The sequence below is a fragment of the Paramisgurnus dabryanus genome, chromosome 21 (genome assembly GCF_030506205.2).
Source record: "Paramisgurnus dabryanus chromosome 21, PD_genome_1.1, whole genome shotgun sequence".
Taxonomy (NCBI): domain Eukaryota; kingdom Metazoa; phylum Chordata; class Actinopteri; order Cypriniformes; family Cobitidae; genus Paramisgurnus; species Paramisgurnus dabryanus.
Window position 1 is genome coordinate 16,094,510 of NC_133357.1, and position 25,526 is coordinate 16,120,035.

General features: G+C 38.0%; 2 protein-coding genes across 8 annotated transcripts in view; one reads left to right on the top strand and one right to left on the bottom strand.

Moving 5' to 3' along the window:
- Positions 1 to 12,184, top strand: part of phc2a (polyhomeotic homolog 2a (Drosophila)) — a 34,746-nt gene extending 22,562 nt beyond the window's left edge. The window contains 8 exon segments of the mRNA XM_065285885.1: positions 1,360 to 1,724; positions 1,820 to 1,994; positions 4,795 to 4,994; positions 7,361 to 7,460; positions 7,581 to 7,695; positions 7,773 to 7,893; positions 8,377 to 8,632; positions 11,069 to 12,184. Of these exon segments, the coding sequence (XP_065141957.1) occupies positions 1,360 to 1,724; positions 1,820 to 1,994; positions 4,795 to 4,994; positions 7,361 to 7,460; positions 7,581 to 7,695; positions 7,773 to 7,893; positions 8,377 to 8,632; positions 11,069 to 11,223 (1,487 nt within the window). The 3' untranslated portion in view covers positions 11,224 to 12,184.
- Positions 12,185 to 14,373: 2,189 nt separating this feature from the next.
- The window catches only part of eif4g3b (eukaryotic translation initiation factor 4 gamma, 3b), a 55,727-nt gene continuing 44,574 nt past the window's right edge, over positions 14,374 to 25,526 (bottom strand). For all 7 annotated transcript variants that reach the window (XM_073813033.1, XM_065285891.1, XM_065285889.1 and 4 more), the window contains 14 exons: positions 23,101 to 23,239; positions 22,924 to 23,012; positions 22,484 to 22,580; positions 22,257 to 22,365; positions 21,901 to 22,106; positions 21,678 to 21,796; positions 21,420 to 21,592; positions 18,412 to 18,537; positions 18,210 to 18,291; positions 17,977 to 18,075; positions 17,505 to 17,651; positions 17,331 to 17,412; positions 15,569 to 15,715; positions 14,374 to 15,407 (listed from right to left, as the gene is read on the bottom strand). In XM_073813033.1, coding sequence (XP_073669134.1) covers positions 15,226 to 15,407; positions 15,569 to 15,715; positions 17,331 to 17,412; positions 17,505 to 17,651; positions 17,977 to 18,075; positions 18,210 to 18,291; positions 18,412 to 18,537; positions 21,420 to 21,592; positions 21,678 to 21,796; positions 21,901 to 22,106; positions 22,257 to 22,365; positions 22,484 to 22,580; positions 22,924 to 23,012; positions 23,101 to 23,239 — 1,797 coding nt within the window. In that variant the 3' untranslated portion in view covers positions 14,374 to 15,225. The remainder of the gene's footprint in view (positions 15,408 to 15,568; positions 15,716 to 17,330; positions 17,413 to 17,504; positions 17,652 to 17,976; positions 18,076 to 18,209; positions 18,292 to 18,411; positions 18,538 to 21,419; positions 21,593 to 21,677; positions 21,797 to 21,900; positions 22,107 to 22,256; positions 22,366 to 22,483; positions 22,581 to 22,923; positions 23,013 to 23,100; positions 23,240 to 25,526) is intronic.

Genomic DNA, 25,526 nt, shown 5'->3' on the forward strand with positions numbered 1-25,526 from the left:
ATCAAACGATAACTTGCTGCTTTTGGTTCCATTTGCCCATACAGAATTGGGGAAAAGGGCTTTTGTTTACTCCGCTCCTTCTGCATGGAACTCTTTGCAAAAAGACTTGAAATTATCGGAACTTATTTCCTTAAATGTTTTTAAGGCCAGATTGAGAGAACCTGAAATGATCTGTATAAATTGTAAATGTTTTTAATTATTTGTATTGTAACAATTTTTATAAATGTAACTGACTATGTTTTTGCTGCCTCTTGGCCAGGACTCCCTTGAAAAAGAGGTTTTTAACCTCAACGGGACTTTCCTGGTTAAATAAAGGTTAAATAAAAAAAAAATATATAGTCTAAAATTTCTAGTTTTATTTCATTTTGAAAGAATATTTGGGGGATAATTGCAAAAATGTCAATGTGGTGTAACTGGTCTGTGTCAATTGGTGTAACTAGTATTTTTTAAATGAAAATATAAATATATTCATAAAAAAGTGGAATAAAATATAATCATTTAGTTCAGTGTAATATGATTTTTTTACCTATATTTTACATAATTTGTCAAAGATTATTTAAAAAACAGAGCTGTTTTCAGCATATGTTAGGACAAATATTACAAAAAACGCATTAAAATTACATTTAGAAATGACTAATAAGATTATATTTTAAAATTATATATTTTTTGATGATGATTACGCTTACATGCCATCAAGGTGGATAAAATATTTAATATTTCTCATTCTTTGGCGCAATTTGCGGTTACACACTATTTGACATTTTCAGGTCCATTCAGTCTTAACTTTCATAAAAATGGTGCAAATGTAACTTTTTATTGCATAAAAACAACATACACTATATGCATTGAAATAAACCTGATACATGCTTTTTTTAAAGATTTTTGAATTTCTCATCCTGCCAAACCAATTTTGTCACTGACCCATTTCCTAAAAGAAACAAATCAAATATCTGTTAAAAACATTACAGACATTTCTGTTAACCCTAAAACTGGAAATGTAAAACAACCGTTAGAAATGATAAATACCTTAAATGTGCCTTTTTTTACATACTGTATGTGACCCTGGACCAAAAATTTTTTTTTAATTGAGAGCATCTGAAAGCTGAATGAATAAGCTTTCTATTGAAGCATGGTTTGTTAGAATAGGATACTATTTGGTCAAGATACAACTATTTGAACATCTGAGAGTGCAAAAAAATTAAAATATTGAGGAAAATAGCCCTTAAAGTTGTCCAGATGAAATCCTTAGCAACTGCATTAATTCACTTGATATATTTACAGTAAAAAATGTGTGGTCCAGGGTCAGTTTTTTATACATTACATCAACCAACCATCCAATATTGTTATTTTTTGTTCCAGCATATACACAAATCCAGACGCATCAGCTGCTCCAGCAACACAAGCAGCAGTTTTTGATACAGCAGCAACCTCCACAGTTAATGCAAAGAGCTCAAGCCCAGCTCTTAGAAGCCACAACCATTCAACCACATACAGTCCAAGCTGTAGCCATCCAGCCTGTCCTGCCGGCTCAACATCAGCAGTGTCCTATATCTGTGCTGCCCAAAGTGCCTGTTACCTGCCAACAAGCCTCCATCTTCCATTCTACTTCTGCCACTCAACAGCCTCTCACCCAGAACGGCCAGTCACACGTTCTCGGCCACAACAAGGGAGCTCCTCTGCAGCTAACCTCAGTTAACCTGCAGATCCAACCATCTCCAACTGAGGTATGAAGGACGGACAAAATCATTGGCAAAACCTGTTTTTCTTTTATTGCATTGCGTTCTGTTATTACTTCCTCCTCTTCTGATATTAATTATAGGTGGGAGTAGCCACACAGAATGGGTTTGATAAGGACGTCCCCATTGCCCTTGAAGGTAAAGACCTCGGCCCTGTCCAGAACCACGAGCAGCTGCTATGCATACCATCAGTGCCAGCCCGGATAACCCAGTTGCACAAATTGTGCTATCAAAGTCAAGCAACAGAAATCACAAAAGGTATTGCTGTTTTATTACATTAGACCAATTAGGCTCCTTCTGTCTCTCAGCATGTGTGTTTATCTTAACAGTCAAATGCACACAATGTTAGTGTAATCAGTAACTTGGATGGATGTATTTAGTGCACCAGACCGGCAGTAAAACATTTACAGCTGGTTGAAAATTAAACTTAAATGTAATATGATTGAAAAGAAATAAATGGAGTAAATATTGCTAGTTTGCTTTAAACCATTAGATGCTAAAACATATGATTAAAAACAGGGAAAGCTGCAAACTCCAAATCAGTTGTTGGCCTTGCCAGACAATGTCAGCACCATCTGTAGGTTTGCCAGTCACAAAAACACAAAGGACAAGAGCGCGATCTCAACCCTCAAGTGGAAGAGTAGATCTGTCACACCCCCAGTCTCTTTTGTCCAATCTGAACACTTGTTTGAATGTGACAGCTTCTGCTATAATAAAGGGTGAATGTCTGATGCCTGTTGTTCTTTGTGGGAATAAAGGTGGTCTCGCTTTTGCTGTCTGGCAGGTGTGGTGGCGCCTAAACTCTCAGACGTTAAATTATGAATGATGATCAATTGATCTTTTATGTGCGTAAATTGCTCGAGGCATCAGAAAGCTAAACTCATCAATCATGTCAAGTTTTTTATTGTCTCATGCTGGTTTCGGATTGTGGTTCATTCATAAAGCTTTTATGTCATCTTTTGCTTTAGATCAAACACATTTTTGTTATCTTTCATGTGTTGGTTTAAAATGCACATACTTTAATGAGGTATTTCCTTCCTTACACAGAAGTGAGTAACTAGCTATATCACGGTATCAAGTTCAAGTACAATCAACGTCAAATGAAAGCTGAAAAATGACTTTTGAGATAAGACTACAAAGCCGACCGTTCCTGGCGTCCTGCCTAATCGCATTTGTAACAGATAAAATGTAATGGCTCCGGATCTTTGTAGCACATTGTGTGACAAAATTAATCTTGCAATCCTTAGTCTCCCATTTGCTAAGTGTCAGACTGTTTTTCTATGAGTGAAAGACTTACTATAATCCCTTTTGCATGTTGATCCCGGGAAATGGCTTTATGTCTGAATGCAAACACGTTCTGGAATTCATCCTTCAGTCCTGGAATAGGGGCCTAGAAGCATTCCTGGAGCATGTCCTGTGTGAACAAAAGGCAGGAACAGTGCTGTAAGGGGTGTGTCATAGTAACGTAAGGACACATGTTACATCATCACAACATAGAGTTCAGCTATTTGACACAGGGGGTTTAAAATGGAGATCAAATTTCACAACTTATAAATGAAAAGATAAAGATCAGCGAGTTCCTCAGCACCCCTTACAAAAATGGTTTTACCACAGTTAAAACAAAAAACCTATGGATATGGTTATGGTTATGGACATATTGAATGTCTCCTTCCCTTTTTAAAATAGCTATTAGCGTTTACTTTACCTCACAGTCTGTGTAAGTAGCCTACTGTCAAAATAAAAAATAATAAATTTGTATTTTATAAGATTCTTAATTTAGGCATCTGATAATGTACAAAAAACAACAGCATTTTTTGTTTCATATTTTTTTTTTACTTGCTATTTTCCATACAAACGACAGATTTGTTTACAGCCATTGTTCATCTTTTGTCTTATTAAAAGAGTTAAGATTTTGACTGAGGCCAGCCGCCAGAATTATGAAGTACTCTTTCTCTGTGTACGTGCGTTTCTAGGCGTGTTATGCTGCATGCGGCGCTGCGCAGACTGATCGAACTATGACATCAAAGTACCGCGAGGGCGATTCAAAAGCAGAACTCTCACGGTTCTTCGACGTCATACCCTGATCGGTGTGCGCAACGCCTCCTACTTTCTGTCATGAGGCTGCTCTTAGGTTTTAACCAATCGCTTAACGGCACTGTTCTAAACGCGCCCCGCCATTGGACAAAATTCCAAGCGTGAGCGGCCAATCGCAACTGCCCAATGTTTCCTATCCAGTTCCTCCATACAAAGAGGATTAGAGAGCGTGGCCCCGTTGATCACATTGAGAGGATCGGTTAGAAAAAACACGTACACGCACACACAAAAAAAAGTTTGGGTCGGATAAGCTCACTCGTTGTCCTTCTTTGTATCCAACACTGGTGGATTATGGAAGCGTATTCAGGAATGTTGGAATGCTAAATTCACTTTCGATCTTTCCTGTTTTGGTGTTTTAAAGTGTAAGTAAAGAGCGTGCGCGGAACAAAGGCGTGTGCTGTTGACAATCACCAGGACGCCTGTGCGCGAGCGTTTGCTGTTTGTGTAATCCTGCCAAATGTTTGGGATATAAAGTTAAGAAGTGACTTTCAGGACAGAGAGATTCGACGTTAACCTCCTGTTTTGGATTTTAAAGTTTTGATTGCATGCACAACTGTGTGTTAAAACAGTTTGGTAGAAGCTGGAATGAACGTTTTTACGGTACATGCGTAACATTTAGCATTTGAACACTGTAGTACTAAACACTTCCGATTTAGACTTTAACAACAACTTATGCATAACTTGTATATGTATGTTTTTGCATGCGTTGCCGTCATATTACAGATCAGTTTGGGGAAGGAAAGCTTGTGAAGTAATAATAAGCATGAACTTTATACATACATGCATACACGGTTAACGTTACGTATAAATTTACGCCGATATTATCTCCAGAGTATCCAATCCAATCTTACAGTTTATTCTTCCCTCATCCTTTAACAGTTTCATCAGTAATGAACAGCTTCATGAGAGTTTGTTGTAATGGCTATTTTTGGGTGTTGATAGATCCTTTTGTACTGTTGTTTAGTGGACAGAGTGAATGTGAAGGCAGGTGTGGGCTCACCTCCAGTCATGACCTCGGGCAGCGGGAACAATGCGCCCACTGTGACCGGCAGCGCTCCGCAAAATGGCGAGAGTAAACCGCCGCCACAGGCCGTAGTGAAACCCCACATCCTCACTCATGTCATCGAGGGATTCGTCATTCAGGAGGGAGCTGAGCCTTTTCCTGTGAGTACACTTCGTATACAACTTTTCAGTTTGCTGTTTCTTAGTCAATATAGTTTTTTTATTTTTAAGATAAGATATTGTTTTTACTTTACAGTATAGTAACTGTTGCGTTTGGTGAAAGATTACAATAGCCACAGGTGAAGCCTTGGATTGGTCATCTTAACCACTAAAACATCAAAGCATTTTGATAAAACATTGATATAGAATCTGTAGCTGTGATGTATATGTGGGAAAAATACGGTTGTATAGTTAAAAAAAAAACAGGTAAAACCAGGATAAAGTGGTAAGATGGTTTTAGCTTGTCTTCCAGCTTGGTTTTAGCTTGTGTAGCAGTCTGGTTTAGCTGTGTTTTGGTCACCTTTTATGCAGGTCAAGCTGGACTTGGAAGACCAGCTGACCCACCAGCTTGACCAGCTTTGACAGGCTATGAGGACCATCGTAAACCAGCTACCAGCTTATGCTGTTTTTATAGTGTTTATAGTATTATCATAGTAAATAAACATATTAAAGAAAACTACAATATATACTACAGTTTATTAATGTACTACAGTTGATGCTACATAATATTGATTGATGATTGATGATGATGACAAAAAAACAAAGCTGAAAAATTTATCACGTGACTAGACAGAGCAGACATTCCCATTTACAAATATACCTGGATTGTAAAAAGATTGAGGAAGTTATGATATTTTTAATATTAGAAATCAGAGGAAAAAGTTATATATGAATGTCAATGGAAGGTGTGTGACCGAAAATGCTACTTATTCACATGTTTTTGCTTGTAACATTTTCAGTTTAGCAGATATTTGCATGAAATTTCAACAGAAGGTAGAATTTTGTTAGTTCTTTTAAATTAAATCATGAACATCTACTGTTTTAGTCGGAAGGGACATCAAACCCATGGTAATGGTTTTTAGAACGATGCCTGCAGTGGACGTTCTGACAGGACATTCACTGTAGTCTATTACCAGAAACGTAAAATTTAAATTTAAGCAATTTATTTAAATACAATCTCCTCCATTGATTTAGATTACCATGTTTCAGTACCAAGATAAAAGATATATATTTTGGTCCACCTACCTTTCATTAGAGTCCACAGTTTAGTGGAAGCACACTGACCGGTTGAATGTGACACAAATTTTTTAACAGTTGCTGTGAACTAAAAACACCTCCGGGTAGAAAGCTCAAAATATCAAACGCTTTCGGTGGTCGGACTTGACATATTTATTGTAATTTTTAGTGAAAACGTGCTACAACCATGCGACGAGGATTGGATATTGCACGAGAGACACATTGTAAAAGTCCCGCGCGGCAGAAACAAAATTTATGCCAGAATTTCGACGCGCGTGCCCGTGATGTCAGCGTTGCTAAATATAGTAGTATACATTAACACAATGTAGAAATTAGTATAATATACTGCTGTGTAGTACAATTTAATACAGTAAATGCTAAATTATACTACAGAATTTTTTCTTACTTGACTATTTGCTATAGTCAGCTATAGTAAAATGACTAGATACTATTGTGTTTTTGATCCTATATAGTAGATATTATACTATATAGTAAATATTAAAGAATACCTCAGTATTTTTTATGTGGGAGAATGAATTGTGTACATTTAAGTACTGTAATTAATTACGTGAGTTAGGGTTATATAAATATTTACTAGGGTGGTGAACATTTTTGAATATTTATCAAAATTGCAGAAAAACCTTTAGTTAGGTTCTAGTTTCCCTCACTACACTTCTAAGCACTGAGTTAAAACAACTTGGTTTTGCAAGTCAGCTCAACCTACTATTTTGAGTTTCAACTTTAAAAAGTTGACATAACTTGTAAATTCAAGTTGACATTTTTTAAGTTAAAGTAACATAAAAATGTATTGATTTGACAATTCTGCTTTTTTTACAGTATAGCGAAGAAATTTTGTTAGATGGACCAAATAATGTCAACAATATTAAAACATACCTTTTAATAGTTAAATTGCATTTAATATTATTACTGCAAGTTTAATTAATTTAGCAAGTTTACCTATATTTCAATGTAAAGAAATAGATCTTCAGTTTAATGTGTTAGATATGCAAGCAAGGGTTTTTGCTTGTTTATTGCTTCAGTGTCCTTTTTTTGCAAGTCGTTTGGATAAAAGTATCTGCTAAATTATTAAATGTAAAAGCGCATTTTCATTTGTTAGTAACAAAGCAGGAAAATGCAAGTGTTTTTTTTTTCATATTCCTGGTTGGAGGTCACTTCAGGGACATCCCATCTGTTTAATTCCTTGTTTATTGAAAGAGGCAGAGTTCCCTCTAGTGGACAAATGGTCCAAGATTATGTGTAACATATTTGTAATGTCTTCTGGATCTGTCCAGGTTGAACGTCCATCTTTACTGCTTGAGAATTTAAAGAAGCAGAAACAGAATCAGACCTTTCACACTACAGACACTGAGATGGAGGATCTTTCGCAGCAAGGTAAGAGGTTATCTAAACAATACGTATTGGCGAACGGTTAACTTGATGGATCAATAATGCACAGTATAGTATATCTAATGAGCCATGTACATTTAATTGATAATATAAACTGCTTCACAGATCTGAAGAACCAGGATGAGGAACCGGTGCTGGCGTGTGAATTTTGTGGAATTGTAGACGTTGCATCTAACTTCAAGAGATCAAAGCGGTTTTGTTCGACAGTGTGTGCAAAAAGGTCCACATCCTTTTATATCTATAAATGTTGTGTTTTCACAGCATGGAACTTAAACAGACACTTATCTTTTTTCTCAGGTATAATGTGGGATGTACAAAGCGGATGGGACTTTTCCCAGGAAGAGCTTCGGAAAACACAAAGAAACAGAGATACTCCAATGTCATTGACCAAAACAGCGGCACAGATATTGACAAGCGAGTAAGTCGTAAATTTACTAAGCTCTTCCTTAAATATCACTGACTGCTGTGTCAAAGTAGGTTAACCCATTAAAGGCGGGGTGCATGATTTTTGAAAAACACTTTGGAAAAGGGAGTCGGGCCGAGTACCAAAACACACTTGTAGCCAATCAGCAGTAAGGGGCGTGTCTACTAACCGACATCGTTGCCATGGTTGCGTATGTGTGAGGCGGGTCTATAAAAAGAAGGTCAAGATTATATTGGGGTAGGGGCGTGTTAGTTTAGGTGATTTCAAATGTCAACATTGGCTTTCAGAGATCATGCACCCCGCCTTTAATGTTGTGTTCCTATATCTCGGGGGTAAAGCATTGCATTAGCAGTGCCAAAAGGTTATGGGTTCAATCCCAGGGAACACACATAATGATAAAATGTATACCTGTAATGCACTAAGTCACTTTGGAAAGATGTAAATGTTTATAGAAATGTGCTTGATTGTCTTTAACAGACGTCTGGAGTATTTGTGTTATCCCCATATCCCTCTCATCCAAGTTATGGTGAGTCGAGTCTGTGCTCGGACATGTCAAGCTACGAGGAGCCTCTTTCACCGCTGTCTGCTGCGAGCCCTGGAGCCCAGAGACGCCTAAATGAACAGAGATCAGATCGCAGGAGAGAGCTTCCTCTTCTCTCGCACCACTTCCTGGCCAGTGACCCCACAAAGTGGAACGTCGAGGATGTTTATGAATTCATCTGCTCTTTGCCAGGTAGCGGCTTCAGAGATTTGATGGGATTTACATTGAGCTGTAACGGCGCACTCACATTATCCAAACCAAACCATGCCCCAGCGCGATTGTCACCCCTCCCTACTCCCCCAGGTGCACGCACTCACACTGTACTTTTTATCGATCCGAGTCCGGGCGCGCTTTCGTCATTAAGGTGCGTTTGTTTTGAAAAAAAGCAGGAAGTAAAGCTCTCTCTTAACACTGGAACCCACTGTAATGAGAAGTCTGTGTTTTTTATTCGGAGTCGTTTGGTGCGCGATTACAGACAGCCCTCTCACATGTAATCATATTGCAGTTGATCTGTCACATGTGCAGCTCGGACATTCACGTAACCCGCTGCGCGCATCAAAAGGTTTTTACGGAGGCAGCTGAAGGTGAGTGGTCGCGCAACTGACGTCTTCACCTTTTGAATTGCGCTCAGGCGCGATTGCGCTCACACCACAGCCTTCCGCGCCTGAGCCCAGGTGAACCGCGCTCCGGCCCACCTCTGCAATTAACCAATCCGCGCCCGGGCACAGAACAGAGCGATCACACTAGTCAAACAAACCAGGCTTTGGGGGTCAAACGCGCCCGAGCGCGGTTTGGTTTGGATAGTGTGAGTGCACCCTAACAAGTGTCACAGATCTTTAATGTTCTAATAAAAAGTGTCCTGCATTTGGAGAGGTCACCCAAAATGAATATTCATAATTTATCCTTATTCCATCCCAGGAGTTTTTGACTTTTCTTCAGCTCAACACAAAGGTTTTTTTAATATCCATGACTTTGTATAGGATCCAACATGGCAAAGCTCTAAAAATCTCACACATCCATCCAAATGTCTCCATTGAGTACTTATGATGTCGAAGTTATTTAGTAAAGTAGAAACTAAAACGCATATTATTGCTAAATGTAATAATGGCTGCATGTCTATCTTTCTCTCATACAATAAAAGCGCATGCTGACCAGGGGTTTTGGCTAGATGGGATACTGTTACGGCCTAATTCTGTAAAATATTGGGTTTGGGGGTAGGATTAGGATGAAAACAGCGGTTTTGGCTAGATGGTATACAGCTATGGCCTAATCCCGTGAAATTTTGGGGTTAGGGGTAGGATTAGGATAAAAACAGCGGTTTTGGCTAGATGGGATACAGCTACGGCCTAATCCTGTGTAATATTAAGGTTTATGCTGAATTCAGACTGCACGATTTTAGCCCTTATTGACACGCTGATAGGTTTTGAGAAATCACAGACAAATGGCCGAAATCACAGGCAAATCGAAACCCTGTGCAAGCGAGTGAAAATCATTACCCCAGATAGTCACGCAGTGTGAAAACATCTTTGACCCAACTAGTTTGAAAATCATGCAGTCTGAACTCTGCATTAGGGTTGGGGGGGTATAGGATTAGGATGAAAAACAGCGCTTTTGGTTGGATGGGATACAGCTACGGCCTAATCCCATGAAATATTGGGTTTAGGGTACGGTTTGGATAAACAACGCTCATTTACTGTATCCCTTCTAGCTTCAACTGTGACCAGGAGAGCAGTTTCCCAGGCAGGGTTTAGATTAATCTAGGACTAGGCCTCAGTTATTTTAGGGCATTTAAAGGGATAGTTCAGCCAAAAATGAACCTTCTGTCATTATTTTCTCACTCTCATGTTGTTACAAACCTGTATAAATTTCTTTGTTCTCATAAACACGAGGGAAGACATTTTGAGGAATGATTGTAACCAAACCGTTCATGAGCCCCATTCTTTTATGGTATAATTTTTTCCTACTATGGACGTGAATGAGGCTCATGATCGGTTTGGTTACAAACATTCCTCAAAATGTCTTTCTTTGTGTTCATCAGAATTTTTTTTATACAGGTTTGTAACAACATGAGAGTGAGAAAATGATGACAGTATTTTAATTTAACTATCCCTTTTTTTTTACAAACATACCTTAAAGCAACACTATGTAGTTTTTTGACCTTTAAATAATGTCTCTAAAATTATTTCAGTAATAGAACAACTTTTAACTGGACAAATTGTACTGTGGCTGCAACCTGAACAGCCTCCTAGCTGCTACAAGCACACTCTGAAAGTGGCGGTGGAGGGTAGGAAACACAGCCCCGCCCCTCCCCCTGCCTGCAGAAGTGTCTGATACCAGGCACTGTTGCGCTTTTCAACCACATGGGGGAGCTGTAAGTCATTTTTACATGGAAACTACATAGTGTTGCTTTAAAAAGTGGCACTAATGTGTGTTAAGATGTCAGTGCATTTTAGTCTAGGACTACATAAAAAAAGACTAAACTTTGATGAAATTTTTGCTTATTAGCTTTGGTCTCAATTTTATAAATGATGTTACTTGAAAGAAAATAATGCACATTTCAAGTCGTGATGACAATTTATTGGGTAAACTATTGCTTCATGTAATAAATCTTCTGATTGTGTTTGTCAGGCTGCCAGGAGATCGCTGAAGAGTTTCGTTCTCAGGAGATTGATGGCCAGGCCCTGCTGCTCCTGAATGAGGACCATCTTATGAGCACCATGAACATCAAACTGGGGCCCGCACTGAAAATCTTTGCTCAAATTAATATGCTTAAAGACTCGTAGCGTTTCTGCTCAGTTCCGCTCACGTTTTGTAAGGATACCCTGAACTCCTGCACTGGTTTCCTCATCCCAATATGGCTGTCGGTCTTGGGGATTGCTGCTCCTCAAAACTACAAAAAAAAATGTATGACTACCACAATTAAACTCTTTTATCCCCGAAACCGTAACATAAACATTCACATAGGGGGTCTGTGGTGTTTTCAGCTGTGCCAGGGCCAGGGGGCAACAATTAGTTATGTCAGAGTCGGAGAAACCCCACAGAAGACAAGCACAAAGTATCTGACCATTTGTGCAAACAAATGTTGATGATTTATGGAAATGTTCATTTTGTAGTAGCGTGAAAACATGTTTACAGTTTCTGTTTGTTTTGAACTGGAGTTTTTATGTTAATAATAAATCTAGGTGCTTTCACCAGATTACATGGACTCTGTATTGTAGTTCTGCTTTTAATTGTAACACAAAATTGTGATTGTTGGTTTAAGGACTATCAAGCAGTACCATTAGCCTTGCAGTGTGCCATAGGTAGCTAACTGTTCATATTTCATCTCATGTTTGCTGAAAAGACATATCTATATTTACACATAATTATGTTTGTCACTGAAGATGTTTGGGATGTTTTACCCTACAATCCACGGGGGATGATGGTAATGAAAACAATGACTATCCAATATGTGCCTAATACTTCTTTAAATATCCCAAAGATTTGATGGTTTACTCAAACATGTGTCTCATCTGCCTCTTAACGGTTTTACTAAAAATTTTCTTATAGTGCATTCACCAACATCTGCTCCACGTTTAAGATTAAAAACCCATCTTAGTCTTGATCGAAGTGTAATTTGTGAGCTTGCACATTCGCCTTTAAATATCTAGTGCATCTCGTTGTATTTTTACATTTCATCATTTGATCAAATTTTTGTATTTATTGAGAGCAAGGCTCTGATTCTGTTTTTATATTTTGAATAAAAATACTTAAATGGAAAAAGTAAATGCTCAGTTTTCTTCAATACTCTGAATGCACATTTGCCTTAAGTTTCAGAAACAAAGCGTAAGGCTTTTCATATTTCTTGCTGGAAGACGCAGAATATATCATTTGCCATGAAACAAGGACCATAAAGTGAATAAAATAAATGTTGAATGTGCATTGCTTTAAAGGGATAGTTCACCCAAAAATGAAAATTCTGTCATCATTAACTCACTCTCCTGTTGTTACAAACCCACATAAATTTATTTTTTTACACAAAGATATTTTGAGAAATGTATGTAACAAACCATTCGTGGACCCCACTCACTTCCATAGTAGGAAAAAGAATACTATAGAAGTAAATAAGAGTCTGTGAATGGTTTGGTAACAAACACTTCTCAAAATATTTTCCTTTGTGTTCAACAGAACAAAGAAATTTATGTCGGTTTTTAACAACATGAGAGTGAAGACATTACAGAATTTTCATTTTTGGGTCAACTAATCCTTTAAGGTGCCATAGAATGTAAAACCTAGGAAAATGTAGGTTTAAATGTATTTACAATATATTGTACAGTATTTACCTAAGAAAAGATGAATAATACGAGTTCTGTGCATGGTAATGACATATCGTGAGGCTAAAACACAATTGTTTCCTCATTTTTATGTAAAACTTGTGTACAGGCCAATCTCAACTTATGACCAACTGGCATTACAGTCGATATGTACGCCCCCACATCAAATTAAGTACAATGTTGTGACTGCCTTGTTAGCACTATATGCAAGCATTTAGTCTGAAGTTCTATTATTAACTTTACAGTCATGTTTTGTAGGTCCATACTGAAAACACACAACTTGCCACTTGGAGACATCCATTTTTAACCTCTGTTAAGATATGTCAGTTCAAGATGTTTTTAAATGAAGGCAGCTCAACTATGCATTTTAGTTTGGGACTAGGATAACCCTCATCCTGGAACCACCCCATAAGGTAATAACATTCCTAATGTGATCTACGGACATGAGCCGCGCTGTAAAAATAGCGGAGCAGAGCAGAGCCCAACGTTATCATTCATGACCCTTCCAAATAAGGTAATAACAGACCATTTCATTCTAGAGAAAAATCCTACCCTGAAAAAAATAAAGGCTGGATTTACTTAAAACTATAGTGCATCAATTTTTAAGTACGTATTACATGAAATATTAAGCAATTTATGCAATTGCCATGAAACAAGGACCATAAAGTGAATAAAATATATAAAAATTTTAAGCAATTGCATAAATTGCTTAAGTAAAACGTACAAAAAAAAAGTGGATGCAAAAATGATGCACTATATTTTTAAGAACCGTTTCTGGATAATTTTTACACTTAATAAAGTCACCTTCTATGTAGATATCAGAGAACAATTTAACATATTGTATCAATTCATTCTTTGGCACCTTAAAAAGATATCATTTTGGATGAGTGCCCTACCATTAAGGTTATTTTCTTGTCTTATTAAATATACAGAGATATTTAAAGGGGATAGTTAACCCACAAATGAAAATTGTGTCATTTACTCACCCTCATGTTGTTCTTTCCTGGCATGAGTTTCTTTCTTTACAAAAAAGATATTTTGATAAATGATGGTAAGCACACAGCTGATGGTACCCAATGATGGAAAAAAACAATACTATGGAAGTCAATGGGTGCTGTCAACTCTGTGCTTTCCATCATTTATCAAAGTATCTTCTTTTGTGTTCAACAGACTAAAGAAACTCATTCAGGTTTAAAACAACATGAAGGTGAGTTAATTTTTCAACTATCCCTTTAAAGAGACTCCACTTTTTTGAAAATATGCTAATTTTCCAGCTCCCCTAGAGTTAAACATATGATGCTTAGCGTTTTGAAATGCATTCAGCTGATCACCACTTTTAATTTTCCGTCAGTCTTAGTACACGATGTAACTACAGAAGAGTCAAGTTTTAAATAGGAAACATATCTAAACTGTTTGGTTATATTTTAGCGTGATGCTAATGGTCTAATCAGATTCAATGGATTATGCTAAGCTATGCTAAAAGCGCTACCGCCAGACACGGAGATCGGCTGAATGGATTCCAAAACGGTAAGAATCAAATGTGTCCCTTTAAGTACAAGATATCATTGCAAAATCAGCATTCACTGACAACACAGTACAAAACACAGACCATCACCGCCGTTTGCATTTTTATGAATCATTTTTGTCTTTAATTTATTTACAAGTTTTAAAGTTGCTCTCAGTATGAAGAATAACAAGCACTTTAGGTTCTGCAACATCTCAGTGTTTTTGTACACGTTGTCCTTTGCTCGTGGACTTTCATTTCTTGTTCTGTGACACCCAGCAGTCCCCTGAATGCATAGTACTGCATGTTTCTGCTGGATTACAGGAAGTGTTTCACATAGAGCAAGCTGAAGCGGAGGAACAATCGGTGTGGTTATCGAAATAACAACCTTAAACCTTGCACTAAAACGCCGATCCTTCTTTGACACCGGCCTCGACTATCCTCAACCAGATAAACAGATAAAACGGTTACCATTCTTGAACAGTTTGAAACAGCATGAAAATTCTTTAATTATTTGTCACGGTCATTATATTATTAATAAAATTAATAATGTTATATCTATATCCGTTGATAACCGTTCATTGTGACTGTCAGCAAATGTTAAATACCCTTTCGTGTATGCTGCTCTTAAAAAAAATAAATTAACGAGTCTGAACGTATGTTTTGTTTCATAGCTGAACGTTTGTATTATTAAAGTCTTTCCTTAAAAAGTAACAAAAGAAAAGAATAAAAAACTTAAATGCAATATTTCTATAAATAATACATTTTTTAGTGCTCCAACAACTGTTAAGTCATCACATGGTCGTTGCATGTCAGTGAACCGTACCATTCCAAATCTGGCTGCACTCTGCCCGACTGATGCATAATGTGTTGCTTGTTATGTTACATTTCAATTTGATGCAGTTATTGATTTAGCGACTACTGTCTCTTCAGCACTAGATGGCGAAAGTGTCCGTTTCTCTTCTTTGTCAATTGTCCTCCGACTCCTCCTCTGCCTCGCGCAGCCATGTGAAGAAGGCGGTGACTGACTTTAGGGCCACGCCCTTTCCATGCTGTTCAGCAGGGTCTTTACTGCCCTCCCACTTACAAAATGCATCTTCAGAGATCACATCCTCATCATACAAACAGTCAAAGAACATCCGAAGCAAATCTGCAACCGTCAAAAATACTGTTAAATTAAAAGGTTTTGCTATTTTTACTGCAGAGTATTGTGTTTATAGTGTATATAACAGCACCATTGCCTATGAAAGCAATTACAGTAATATTGGAGCCCTACTGCGAGTTTGAGGGAATATGAAAGGTTTTACTTACTTGGAGGCTGGTCCAGTTGTACTATAAATGCTTGAAGTGCATAAAGTGCTTGTAACTGTCTCTCTGTGTCCGAGTTAAGGTACTTGTGTAAAACAGGCAATCTCCTCTGAATTATGGAAGTGTCCACTTTGCAAGAGGAGCCCTCGGCTGCACACATGGGAAACAAAATTGGAGCTTAATTTCATGATATAAAAAAACTGAAAGTACTATACACACACACACACACACACACACACACACACACACACACACACACACACACACACACACACACACACACACACAAGGAAAACACATGAGATTGCACACCTGGCGAACAACAAAGTGATATTACTTGTTAACGTAGGGATAAGGTTATGAAATTACAAAACATAACTAAGGCTTTGTGTCCACAATTGTTTTTTCCTGAGGCCAAGAAACACAGCGCTTTTTAAAAAACTGCAGTAGCTGGCGAGGCACTAAGGGGGCATACACACTAAGGCATTCATGCCGGCGGCCAGCATATGTTTTCAATGGTTTTCAAATGGAAGCGCAACGCTTTTCAAAAACGGCAGCAGCTGGCGGGTTTTTTCCGCGCTCAGTGCTGAATGCAGAGAGTTGAAAAATATTCACTCGTCAATGTCACTTCTTACTCGGTCATCCAATTTGCGGGACAAATATCACAACAACCAACAGGGGCATCATTCAACGAATGATAGACAAATCAAAAGTATCATAGCAACCAAAAGCACTGGTAAGCGCCTACAGTTGACGTTTAAACGCCTTTAAGCGTTAAAAAATTTACAAAATTTTCAACTTTGGGAAAACACTGGGCTCGTCAATGTCACTTTTCACTCAGCCAACCAATCACAGTGGAGGAGGGGAGGGACAAATTCCACACTAACCAACTTTCGCATCATAGCAACAAAAGTACTCAGCTGAAGAAACGATGGCAAGAAGAGCATCTGGCGTTTCAGACGCATTTAACTCTTTCCCTGCCAGCATTTCTGAAAAAAGTTTACAGCCAACGTCAGCATTTTTATGATTTTCAAAAGTTTGTGTTTTATAAGTTGGGTAAGATCGCCACTTAGTGGATCATAGCGGAAAAATGGATGGCCCTAAAAACACGCCATTGGCAGGGAAGCGCTTTATCTTTAGTTGACGTGAAAAGATAGCATGGGAGATGCAGGAGACACCACCTGAGATGCTCTTTACATGGGAAACAAAAAACAGCATGCGCCACCCGCCTTCAGTAGAACGTTGTCTGTGCCAGGACCGGTCGTTTCTCTGACCTGAGATCTGTTTAAGTTTCACAACAACTTATTTCAGTTGCTTAAGAGTTATGAAAACAGCATTTAAACATGACTTTCATGACTTGGGGTATAGTATCACAATCTTGTCTGACGGTAATAAAAGCGCACTTTTAAGGTGCAGATATTCATCTGACAGGAAGTTTTGTTTTATCAGTTATGTACATGTACCATATTTTTCCACTGGCAGCACGACTAACTGTTAGTAACATGGCAGAGCATCTCCGGGTTCAAGGTCATATATTATATTTCATAAAAGTCTAGTCTAAAAATGGCATAGCATTTTTTTGTGATTAAAAAAAAAGTAAAAACCGAGAATCGAACCGTGACCTTAGATTCGAAAAATGTAATCGAATCGAGGATTTGGAGAATCGTGACACCCCTCCCCTACTGTTAATCTTTTAGGATTTTGATGAATCCAAACAGACTTTGCATTGAATGTGACAGATATAAGTTACTAATGTATAACTTACTTTTAACTGCTGCTTTGCAAACAGCAGTCATTAAAGCTCTGAGGAAAGGAGATGAACTCATTTCTGATTCATCGAGATTGGCCTGTAATAAACCATCACACAACAATGACAAGACACAGTTATTCACAGTTTCTTCAATGAAACAAACATGAGGAGTCAGATGTGGATTTGTACCTCAACCCAGTCGAAGATTTGTTCATCGCCAGCCATATCCTCAAGTAGTAGTTTTTCAAGTTGTTTATTTAGTTCATCGTTTGAGAGTGTTCTCTTAGAGACAGCCTCAGTCTGGTTTGAGCCATCAGAAACTGTGAATTCTAGTTTCTGTTGGAGGATCAAATAAATAAGTTTAACTAAGTATGAAGCGTTTCTGTAGCTCAATGGGTAGAGCATTGCATTAGCGCTGCAAAAGGTTATGGGTTTGACTCCCATAAAAGTATACCTTGAATGCACTGCAAGTCACTTTGGATAAAAGAGTTTGCAAATGCATTAATGTAAATGTAATCAACTTACATAAAAGTGCCAAAACGCACCATGGTACTACTGTAGTATTTCTGGGGCCACAATATATAAAGCTAAAGTCTTTAAAATGTTTAGCAGGTAAATGTTATATAATATCTAAGCAGAAGTGATGTTAATATATACTCACATGTTCTGTAATGAAGCTGTGCACGTCCTCTGTTTCAGGTATAAAATCTGCCCAGCTTAATTCAGAATCCCTCCATAATGATCCCACTTTCCTATGGCTCTGCAGCACACGCGCACACACACAAAGCATTAACTTCCACCATCCTCAAACATACGCTACACTAGCAAACACGAATATGGAAACACACTATTCACCTAGCAAAACAAACCTAGATAACCAAGGGAATATCTTACCATTTGTTTGCATAGAAGGTGCAGTATTTCAGAAAATAATATCCCAGCTCTTCCCACAGGGAGTAATGGTTTGCTAAATTCACTGCGCACACACATATAAACAGATGATATAATAAAGCACAAAACTAGCACACTATTACTAATGCTGCTGAGTTCAGTCTCAATCCATTGACACTGCGGTATAAAATGGTTATGAACGCACCTAAATAATTCTCTCATAGAGATTCCACCCTCTCGAAGCACAGGGGTAACCAGCTCCGCAAGATACAGCCATATATGAGGAACATCAATGGCCATATCATCTGCAAATTCAAGAGTTTCAGAGAACCTGTGGGTGACACAAACATACAGTTTGTAATAAATAAAATGCCTATGTATAAAGGTTGGCGATAAACCGAAAATTGCCAACCAATAAAGATGTTGGACTATTGTCTCTATCGAGGTTACGCGTCCACGTCATGTTGCTGTGCACATGGTCACGAAAATGTACGTTTGTAAATGTAACTAAGCACTGCAGTTTTAAAACAATTGATTTTAAGCCATTGAAACACAAACAACAGTGCTATATGCACATTCGCTGCTCATTAAAGGAATAGTCTACCCTTTTGCCATATTAAACTATGTTATTACCTCAACCTAGACAAATTAATACATACCTTTTGTGTACTGTACACCGCGTTGTGAATGTGTTAACATTTAGCCTAGCGCCATTCATTCCTATGGTACCAAAAAAAGTTTTATTTTGTGGCACCATACTTACTGGTATAACTCCTCATGTTACAGTCTTTAAATAGGGAAAACACGGAAGTGTTTGGTGGCTTCCCTGTTTGGTACCATAGGAATGAATGGGGCTAGGCTAAATGCTAACACATTCATGACGCACTGTACAGTGCACGCATTGAAAAAAGATAGATATGTATTAATTCATCTAAGTTGAGGTAATAACATAGTTTAATATGGCAAAAGGGTAGACTATTCCTTTAAGCTCGGGAGCATTTTTGCTGCTTTAGTGGCCATAATAAATACACATATGCATCAAAATTCCCATCTTTGCATGTATCCTCATTAACGCAACCATTTGGTTTAATAGAAAGTAAACAGCTAAAAGGGTAAACGCATGTGTAACAGTATATTGGATCCGGACTTAAGTCTTAAAGGAAAAGTTACCTAATTTTGCTCCTGTCTGTCCCTCATGTTTTTGTGAAAATCTCTTAATGCTCTTGACTAAATCACTTTTCTACCTTTCCTAAGATATACATTATTATTTATTATCATTCTTTCATCACTGACTGTTTATCTTTAGTGAGATTGAGTTTTTATCCTTTTTTATGCTTGTACAAGATTTTTGTGAAAATTCTATGGCACTAAAGGATTAGTCAATTTTCTTAAAAAAAATCAGATAATTTACTCACCACCATGTCATCCAAAACGTTGATGTCTTTCTTTATTCAGCTGAGAAGAAATTATGTTTTTTGGGGAAAACACTCCAGGATTTTTCTCATTTTAATGGACTTTAATGGACCCCAACACTTAACAGTTTTAATGCAGTTTAAAATTGCAGTTTCAAAGGACTCTAAATGCTCCCAAACGAGGCATAAGGGTCTTATCTAGCAAAACGATAGTCATTTTTGACGAGAAAAAACTTCTCTTCTTCCTCCAGCTGTGTGACCTCACACTTAATTGCGTAATGACGTCGAAAGGTCACGTGTTACATATATGAAACGCACATTTGCGGACCATTTTAAACAATAAACTGACCAAAGACATTAATTACTATTATTCCACATGCAACAACGTGAGAACGGTCCTCTTTCTCCACACTTGTAAACACTGGGGCGTAGTTTCGCATACGTCATCCGTGACCTCTTGGCGTGATGACGTATTACGTGAGGTCGGGCTGGCGCGTGACACCCCCGGAGGAAGAAGAGAAGTTGTGGTTTAAAAGGGCATATTTTTTTATTTTCTTGCCAAAAATGACAATAGTTTCGTTAGATAAGACCCTTATGCCTCATTTGGGATTGTTAAGAGTCCTTTGAACAGAAATTTTAAACTGCATTAAAACTAACAAGTGTTGAGGTCCATTAAAGTCCATTAAAATGAGAAAAATCCTGGAATGTTTTCTTCAAAAAAACATAATTTATTCTCGACTGAACAAAGAAAGACATCAACATTTTGGATGACATGGTGGTGAGTAAATTATCTGGATTTCTTTTTAAGAAAATTGACTAATCCTTCAAATATTTTAGTAACATAAAAACTCTATTTAAAGATAAAAAAAAACTCTAGTGTCTAAACTGAACTCTGGAACAAATACCTAATTGAAAATAACAAATGTTTTCTTAAAGACGAGGGGAGACGGCGATCATGGATCACTGCTATCTGAAGGGCGGTTTAGCAGCTGATCTGTAGTTAACATTGTATACATTATAGTACACATTTTACACAGTAAAGTTAGCTCAGTGTCTTTTTTTATACGCTTTAGTTATAAGATATGAACTACGGTAATCTACTTGTTGTTTATTTAGCTTGTTATCAGAAATAAACTTCTCTTAAAGAACTCTATTGTTGTTGATTCTATGCAAAGTTTACCTGAACTTACATTTGTTCCACAAAAGACGTTTGTTTATGTTGTTACTGCTGAAACGTCTATAGATACCACCGTGGTATTACTATAAATCGGAAAAAAGTGCAATGCTGAAATAAGGCTGGACTTTATAATAAGTGGTTTAATAATAAGGGATTTGATGTTAGTCTAATCTTTTCTCCACTTTATGTAAAGCATATTAATTGTGTGGTGTGAACGAGTAGTTCAAGACCCAAAATGAAGTATCTTGAAATTCACAGATTTGCTCAATGCATTGATGTATTTTTCCACTGAAACATGAAGCTGGAGCGGATGTTATTGAATGCCTCTTCCCCCTTATAAATAGCCAATAGCATTTAGTCAGGAATTTAACGAGAAGCTCAAATGCAGAACAATGTCATAAAATCACTGATCTGTATTTGTGGAAGTTAGAGACCATAAATTTTAAATGCTTATATTATACAGTATATTTTGATTTAATGGGGACTTGCTGAGCCAAGGCAGCATGTAGACAGCAGAAAGTGATGCAACCTTTAAGGTTTGGGACAAAGCTACCATGAACACTGTCAAATACACACAACTATCATATCAGAGAGGTGTCAGCCCAGTTTGCCCTGTGATCTCACCCTTTAAAGAACTGAGGTTTGGAGAGGATTCCAGCCTGCAGGAGCTGGTAAAGCAGTTGACCCATGTGGTCACGCGTAATCAGACTCCTCTCCAGGGTCGATTCCACACCCACCCGCACAAATACGTACAGCATGGCAGGCTGCTCCAGTTCCTCAACACACTGTACTGCTTCCTGCACAATTTGGAGAGATACAGTTTTAAATGTTATACATTAAACAACTTATTTAGTGCATCCATGTGACAATAATGTTACAAACCTTGTAATCATTAATGTGCAAAAATTCATCAATTATAGCCTTGGACCGCCTCTCCATCTCCTCTTCTGTTAAAGCTGGCTTATCTGGAGAAGGGCCTGACAGTACTTCAAAGTGAACAGCTGCAATGACAATGGATAACTCATATTTGAATACGTTAACATCACACTGATTATGTGTGTCTAAATGTAAACAATGGCAGTGCTTATGTATCCGTGATGCTCACCAGACTCTCTGGATTGGCTATGGTCCAGTCGGCTCTTGTCTGCAGTGCTGGCGGGCAGCTTGGGCGTGTCCGAATCTCTTCGGGACACTTCCTGGATCGTCTCTTCGGGGGCCTCCTTATTGCTGCTACCCACCAAGATGAGCCCTGTCCGCGCAGGAGCTGCACTCATTGGCTTGTCGTTACGTTCCCGCCCTGAACTTCCACGGCTAAACAAGGCACAAATACACGTTAATATATCACAAGACTTTATCACAATGCTCTATCAATATCATGATAGCAGATACATTTGAATTCTAATACACCATGCAATAGAAAACTTCTTTCTAATAATACTGTATTTTGCAAGCGTAATGTACCTGCCGAGAACTCTCCTGTCGAAATCTGGGGATGAAGAGGGTAAAGAGGATGCTGAGGGTTGCAGGGGAGAGTAACGGTTTAAACTAGTGGCACTGGTGCGAGAGACATCTGAAAGAAACGTGGTGAAAAAGAGGCAAAAGGTAAAGATTTTACACAAGTAACAGAAAACAGTCACCATCACAATAATGAAGTACATAGGCAAAAAAACTTCATCACTCTGCTTTACCTGATTCGCTGGCTTTGGCTCCAGCCCCTCCACTGCTGCCCTTCATCCAGTTCAGCTGAGCTCTTGGTCCAAGCTGAATCTTTTCATCTATTGTTGGCTAAAGAAACACACACAAAACAAGTTTCAGTAAAATCCTGTCACACCTATCACTGCATTTAGATTAAGATGCTGCTGCGCATGCAAACAGAACAACCATTAGGAGGGGCTGTTGAGTCAAATATTACATTTTCATGTTTACCAATAGCTTCAGGTCAATGTATTGAATGAATTGAATGTACTATAAAGTAACTGTAAAGTACATCGCCCCTGATCTGCAGCAAGGTGTGCTTGGCATAGTCCTTCCATTCAAACAAGGGTAAAACATCCAGACTGATGGATTTAGATGTTAACAAAACCTTATGATTAAAAAAAACAAGTAAAAAGTGACAACTGGACATTACCTTGGAGATCTTGGGAATTTTGGTGGGGTCTATTGTCCTGCTGTTCTTAGTCATAGGCACAGTGCTCCAGGTCTCCTCTCTTTGCACCACTGTAACAGAAATGTAAAGAGGGAGTAATGCGGAGGAACACAGTGTGGACTATACAAGCTAAAAGGAGGATTAGTCTATAACACTGACCTGGTCTCCTCTTGCTGTCTTTGGACAGCAGTTGTTGGTGGACCTTTCTCTGTTCCTCCTGCTCCTCCAACTTTGCCTCCTTATGGATCTGCTCGATGGTCTTGGGACCCTGGTCAGCTCTCCGAGACACCCAATTGTGCTGAAGGAAAAAAGGAAAACCAAAATCTGCATCCTTTTTCTACATTTTCTACCCCCTATGAAACCTATTGTGTAAAATGACTGACAGACATGTCACTGTCTAGGATTTTACAATGCAATACTTTGAAACAAGGAGTAAAAAGCAAAACTATCACTATTTATCAGTATCGGTAGATGTCATTCAAAGTAATCGAATATGGGTATCAACACAGAGATATTATTATACATCTCCAACCCAGGACAATAAAAATAAAGACCAATTGTTGCACGCTACGGAAAATTTAAGGTGCGTCCCTATTCACCTACTTATGGTGCTTTCACACAGTACGCGCCGGTGTGCGCTGCGCTATGAAACCTATTCATTTCAATGGCTTGCACCGCAAGGACAATTTGTTGTTGTGTCGACCAAAGCGCGAACGCAGCGGAGCGCAACTTGCGCTGTGCATTTCGAAATTCCTGTAGCTATATAATGCAAGTTTACACTCCTATAGAGACGTTGGAAGAAAAGCTGTGTCATGGTAGCTTGTTGTATGTGGGCAGCTTAAAGGGACACTCCACTTTTTAAAAAATATACTATTTCCAGTTCCTCTAGAGTTAAACATTTGATTTTTACAGTTTTGGAATCCATTCAGCTGATCTCCGGGTCTGGCGATATCATTTTAGCATGGCTTAGCATAATCCATTGAATCTGATTAGATCATTAGCATCGCGCTCAAGAATGCCTAAAGAGTTTTGATTTTTTTCTAATTTAAAAATTGACTCTTCTGTAGTTACATTGTGTACTAAGACCAACGGAAAATTAAAAGTTGTGATTTTCTAGGCAACTTTTAATTTTCTGTCGATCTCACAATGTAACTACTGTACAGAAGAGTCAACTTTCAAAAAGGTTGCTTATTTTTGAGCGTGATGAAAATGGTTTAATCAGATTTATTGGTTTATGCTGGGCTAAAAGTGGTACCATCAGACCGTAGATCGTCTGAATGGATTCCAAAACGGTAAAAATCTAATGTTTAACTCTAGGGAAGCTCGAAAATGAGCATATACCGTATTTTTCACACTATAAGGCGCACTTAAAAGCCTTTAATTTTCTCAAAAACGCCTTATAATCCGGTGCGCCTTATATATGGATCAAGCGCTGCATTTTTATATAAGAAAAAATGCAGCGCTTGCAGCATTACGGCTACGTAGTCAGTAAACACAGGTACTGTGCTTTCTCACAGACTGTTTCTTTTACTACACGTGTTTACTGAATTAGGGAAAAGTTCCCCTCCACGTTTTGAGCAAGGCTGTGAGCAGAGATGTATAGTAACGAAGTAGAACTACTTCACTACTGTACTTAAGTACTAAAAGACAGTATCTGTACTCTACTGAAGTATTATTTTTTTCTCCTACTTCCACTTTTACTTCAGTACATTTTTTCTTTGAGTTTAATACTTTTACTCCAATACATTTTTTATGTGCTGCATAGTTACTCGTTACTCTCAAATGTTACGAATCATGGTCACATGGTGGTCTGAACCAATTGGAGATAGTAAAGGGCGACCCCTCCCAACCTCTCACTCACAAATATGAGCCAGGGTTGTTGACAAATGTGAAGCGAAGAGAGAACCAAAGTGCGCGAGAAAGACAGAGAGAGAGAGAGAATGCACAAGAAAGGGCGAGTGTGCGCGAAAGAAGGAAACCTAAATTCAATGAAACACCTTGTACCTTTACCTATTACCATTTTATCGACTAATATTTCATTAATTCTGAATTCTCTATCGCCATATCAGTTAAATTAATCTGAATTATCTGAACATTCATGTCCTTGTACTCCTGCTACAGCCAAAGGAATTGTAAGTGTCCTTTAGCTTAAACATTTGAAATAATATAAACAATATTATGTTTTCTTTAATAACTACATTACACAATACTTGTACTTTTACTTTCAGTACTTGAGTAGTATATTTTAAAATAAACTACTTGCAATACTTAAGTACAAAGCATGTTTAATACTTTAGTACTTCCACTTAAGTGCTGTGCTTAAAGAGCACTTTAACTTCTACTCAAGTCACTTTTTTGATAGAGCACTTGTACTTTTACTCAAGTCTGGGTCGCTAGTACTTTATACATCTCTGGCTGTGAGCTATTGTTAATATGCACATTAACGTTTAAACAACGTTACCAAGGGAGTGAACGGAGTTGTCAGAATGCTTAATAAAGTTTGACTTTATCTGACTGTTTTGTTGACAATCCCTTTAGCACAGCTCCATCTAGTAGATGCATAACACAAACCCAGTCAAACGTTT